Source organism: Geospiza fortis, unplaced genomic scaffold, assembly GCF_000277835.1.
Source record: "Geospiza fortis unplaced genomic scaffold, GeoFor_1.0 scaffold387, whole genome shotgun sequence".
Classification (NCBI taxonomy): domain Eukaryota; kingdom Metazoa; phylum Chordata; class Aves; order Passeriformes; family Thraupidae; genus Geospiza; species Geospiza fortis.
The window spans coordinates 780,858-785,425 of record NW_005054546.1 but is presented as its reverse complement, the minus strand read 5'-3'; the positions used below and the strand labels follow the sequence as shown (position 1 = coordinate 785,425).

The window sequence follows — 4,568 nt, the reverse complement described above, 5'->3', positions numbered from 1 at the left end:
GCGGGTCTAGAGGAGTCCAGGGAGAGGCTCCAAGGGCTGCAGCCCCTCCGGGAATCGCCGCCGCCCCCGGCGTGGCCCGAGCTCCCCCTCACAGCTCCCTACCCACAGCCCGGACCCCGCTGCCCTCAGACCTCTTCTGGCAGCGTTCCGTCCTCGCGTCTTTCTCAGCACGTTGCTTTGTCCTGCCCCGTTTGAACCCCATGTGAACCCCAATTCTTGGTCCTCCGGAGCTGCTGGAGCGTGTCTAGAGAAGTCCACGGAGATATCCAAGGGCTGCAGCCCCGTTGCTCTGGACACAGGCTGGGAGAGCTGAGGGTGTTGAGCCTGCAGAAGTGAAAGCTCCAGGGAGACCTCAGACTTGAGGCAAGGGCATGTAGTGATAGGGTAGGAGGGGATGGTTTCCCACTGCCAGAGGGCAGGGTTAGGTGGGATAGTGGGAAGAAGTTCTTCCTTGTGACAGTGGTAGGGCCTTGGTGCACATTGCTCAGAGGAGCTGTGACTTCTCCATCCCTGGAAGTGTCCAAGGCAAGGTTGGACAGAGCTTGGAGCTTTATCCTAGTAGATGTCCCTGCCCATGAAAGGGTTTTGGAATGAGGTAGTCTTTAAGGTCCACTCCAAGCCAAACCATTCTGTGATTCTCTCACCGTCTATCAACGTGAGGTATTCCCAGGGGTTTTTTTCCCTGTTTGGGTATCTCATTCTTTGTTCCGTCCATTCTGTTCTCTGTTAACCCAATAGACACTGTCATAGCCCATCACCCCTTTTCTATAAGCCTGCTTGCCTGAGACCTGGTGCTGCTCTTGCAGTTGTTTCCTTTTGTTCTGTCTTACACCTCTCTGTGCACATGCATCTGCTCCTGAATAAATCTGGGCGTGCTCAGGCAAGGCTTGCAATAGCAGAAAAGCATCCCTGAGCCCAAATATGCCCTAGGGCTGAGTTTTTTGACAGCTGGTCTCCAGCTGTGGTTGTGAGCCACTTGGTACCCCAGCTGCTGCTCACCCTCATGTGCCAAAGAAACATTGATGGATTAACTTTAGATCACCCAGTTCTGCTTACTGTACATGAACCTCTGTAACTTGTTTTGACTGAGCACTGTTGTACAATAGCAGCTCCTCAGCTTTGTGAGATCTGGCAGATCCTAGTGAGTCACTGCAGTTTGATTTTCTGGGGTAGTAGGTCCTGTTTGGGGGTTGCAAAGCTTTGTCTCAGGATGCTAACAAGGAGTTCTGTTATAATAGGGAGTGTTGGTTTTCACTGACAGTTTTCTATCAATGTATTTCTCATCATGACTGCAGTATTTGTGTTGTAAACTCTGAATTTCAATCTGGTCACATGTTGAATATGTGACTGAGAGGTGACTGCATCCTTGATGTTTCGTACTTGATTAATTTTATTTTTTCTGTATCCTTTAGGTCAGAATACAAAACGTGAGTCTGGAAGAAAAGTCCAGACAGGAAACATCACTGCTGCAAAGGTACCAAATTCTCAGGCTGTGTGTGTGTGTATCCATATATTTCAGAGGGAAAACTGAATGTGGAACATATTTTCTCTATTTGATATGAATGTAGAGTAGGAGAAGAAGCAATATAGGAAATAATTTTCTATGTTAGCAGAAGATTTCTGTACTGTTACCTAAAAATTCTGTATAAAACCAAAATATCTGCATTGTTCATGTAATGGGTACGTTATAAATAACCATGGAGGGATTTAGCCAACCAAACCCCTTTTCTCTGCAAAGACTGAAAGTGTCTCAGTTTTGACATCTGACTGAGATAATAATTTAGTGTGGCTTAATGTCTTGATAATCCCCATATTCTCATTTCCATACAGTTCTTAACCATGGCTGCATCTCAACAACTCAATCAACTCCACACCAAAGTTGTTGGATGACTTAAATTTTGCAGGGGCTGCTGATTTCACTATGGGGTTTTTTAGACTTTCTGATGCCCTCCTGTATTTTATCTCATTTCTTTGATTCCTCCCAGACTATTGCTGACATTATCCGAACATGCTTGGGACCGAGAGCAATGATGAAGGTAAGAACTTGCCCTGCAGCTGATTAGAAGTGAGACACACATGGGACAGAGCAGTGAAGTGTTGGTTCTCTTGTGGTTGCAGATGCTTTTGGACCCCATGGGTGGAATTGTGATGACCAACGATGGCAATGCTATTCTTAGAGAAGTAAGTTTCTCCTAAAGGATTTTGTTGCTTAACATTAAGTCAGTGTGTGCCTGAATCATGGGTGACAATGGAGCTGTGTGATCTCCCCACCTCTCCTGAAAGCCAGCAAGTGCTAACCAGCTGCTCCAGGAAAGGTTCTCACTGGGGAGAAATGAAATATATCCAGCAGGTATTCTTGCTCTACAGAAATGTAGATTTGATCCTAGAGTGGGAAGTTTTCATGGAGTGTTTACAAAACTGGTGCAAATTCTTTGGTAATTGGAGCTATTATGAATTGCATTGAGACCTTTTGAGTAGATGGTGGTGTTCACAATGCCACATGATGAGATCTAGAAATCATTATTGTCTGTCTGTTAAAAGAACATCCTAAAAACTGAAATGCCTGAAGAACGGTGAAGAGACACAATCCTGTCAAATACAAGGGCTTGGTTTTGGTCTCAAAAAAGAAGGAAAAGCCTTGCTGTTGTTGGACAGAATGCCTTTGATTATATTAAAGGTGTGGTATTTGTTCCATTGAGTGACGTGAGACATTTCTGCTTTAATATTCTGGGACAAATCCGTGCCCCATCCTTGCTCCTACCTAGATTCAAGTCCAGCATCCAGCTGCAAAATCGATGATAGAGATCAGCCGCACTCAGGACGAAGAAGTTGGAGATGGGACCACATCTGTCATTATTCTTGGTAAGGAGACAGACTCAAACACTTTGCATAAAGGCTAAAGTTGACCCTTTTTTGTAAGCAGAGCCCATGATGAGACACATCCTAGTTATTTACTAACCTTGAAATGGAGAGGGGTTTTTTTACCGTGCAAGAGCGTGCTAGGTTGATGACACCCTAATGTGATCAGCTCCACACTTTGGAAAGTTGTTCTTTCCCCATGATAACCACAGTTAAGAGTAAAGAGATGTATAGGTGATGTTAGAGCTCTCTGCATGGATAGAAGACATATTTTTTCTGGTATGTGCTCTCCTTTCTTGACTGTTGATTGTCCTACTAACTTACTTGGGGGATTTTGATTTCTTTTTAATTTTTTTTTTAGCTGGAGAGATGCTCGCTGTTGCTGAACACTTTCTTGAGCAGCAGATGCACCCAACTGTGATCATCTGGGCTTATCGTAAGGCTCTTGATGACATGATCAGTATTCTGAAGAAAATTGGGTAAGTATGGGTTGGTGGAGGTTGGAGAGGAGGGATGTGGGCTTTCTGTACTGCTTCAAGCTGCTCCTTCAGGCAGTTGTGTCAATCAAACACAACTTAGCAAAACTGGAGAGGGAGTCAAAAGGGTTAGATTGTTGCTTGGAATTAACACGCAGTTTGCTCTTTGGTTTTTCCTTTATCTCAGCACTCCAGTGGATGTGAACAATAAAGAGATGATGCTTAAAATAATTAAGAGTGCAATAAACACCAAGGCAATAAACCGCTGGTCTGACTTGGCCTGCAGCATTGCTCTTGATGCTGTTAAGACTGTGGAGTTTGAAGAAAATGGCAGAAAAGAAATTGATATTAAAAAATATGCAAAAGTAGAAAAGGTGAGTCTGTCCTGAACTGTTTCTTATCCTCATGCTCCTTTCTTGTTCTGAACTAGTTTATTGTAGGGTGTGTTGGGAAGAATTTGGTGTTACTTCTCTGCAGTCTGCAGACATAATCCTTGAAGATATTTCAGTCAGTGTTGTCAGCCATGCTCATTTACAATGCCAACAGGGACTGCTATTTCAACTCCTCTAGAGTACTGTCAAAAATATAATTTCAGTTGGATTTGGAAGATGGAAAATGAAACATGTTGTCAGACAATAGAAAGTTAAAAATGTCTTAAGTTCTTTCATGGCTTCCCACTTAAAATCTAAATCAGTGTGTGCTTAAAATTAAACTTGTATAGTGATCTGGATGCACCATGGTTACTTGGGAGATGTTTTTGTAAACTAAACTGACTCACCTGATCTTCTGCCTTGTGTGTGTCAGATTCCTGGTGGTTTTAGTGAAGACTCGTGTGTTTTGCGTGGAATTATGGTGAATAAAGATGTGACCCATCCCAGAATGCGTCGCCTTATTAAGAATCCACGCATTGTCCTTCTGGATTGTTCACTGGAGTACAAGAAAGGAGAGAGCCAGGTAAGAGACATCTGCAGGTCTTGATTTAGAATGAGTAAAACAAACAAATGCAGATAGCTTGTTAAAACTGCAGGTGGAGAAAGGCTTTCTGTGTTCTACCTTTCAGAGGCCTGTTGAATGTGGGAGCTAATTCTGCTGTGGGCTCCAGAAAAATAGGAGTGAGGCTACAGCATTTTGACTCATTGAAGTAGCTACAGTGATTTATGTATCTAAGTGCTGGTCAAGAGCAAAAGAAATATTTCTGAGCTTGAACTAAGGTTAATGCTCAGCTGGCACAGT

At 43.5% G+C, this 4,568-nt stretch overlaps 1 protein-coding gene across 1 annotated transcript in view; it reads left to right on the top strand.

Annotated features, from left to right (window-relative positions):
• CCT3 (chaperonin containing TCP1 subunit 3) overlaps positions 1-4,568 on the top strand; it is a 9,753-nt gene that overhangs the window by 1,545 nt on the left and 3,640 nt on the right. The window contains exons 2-8 of the mRNA XM_005429408.1: positions 1,413-1,474; positions 1,986-2,036; positions 2,119-2,181; positions 2,766-2,862; positions 3,221-3,338; positions 3,523-3,709; positions 4,140-4,289. Coding sequence (XP_005429465.1) covers positions 1,413-1,474; positions 1,986-2,036; positions 2,119-2,181; positions 2,766-2,862; positions 3,221-3,338; positions 3,523-3,709; positions 4,140-4,289 — 728 coding nt within the window. The remainder of the gene's footprint in view (positions 1-1,412; positions 1,475-1,985; positions 2,037-2,118; positions 2,182-2,765; positions 2,863-3,220; positions 3,339-3,522; positions 3,710-4,139; positions 4,290-4,568) is intronic.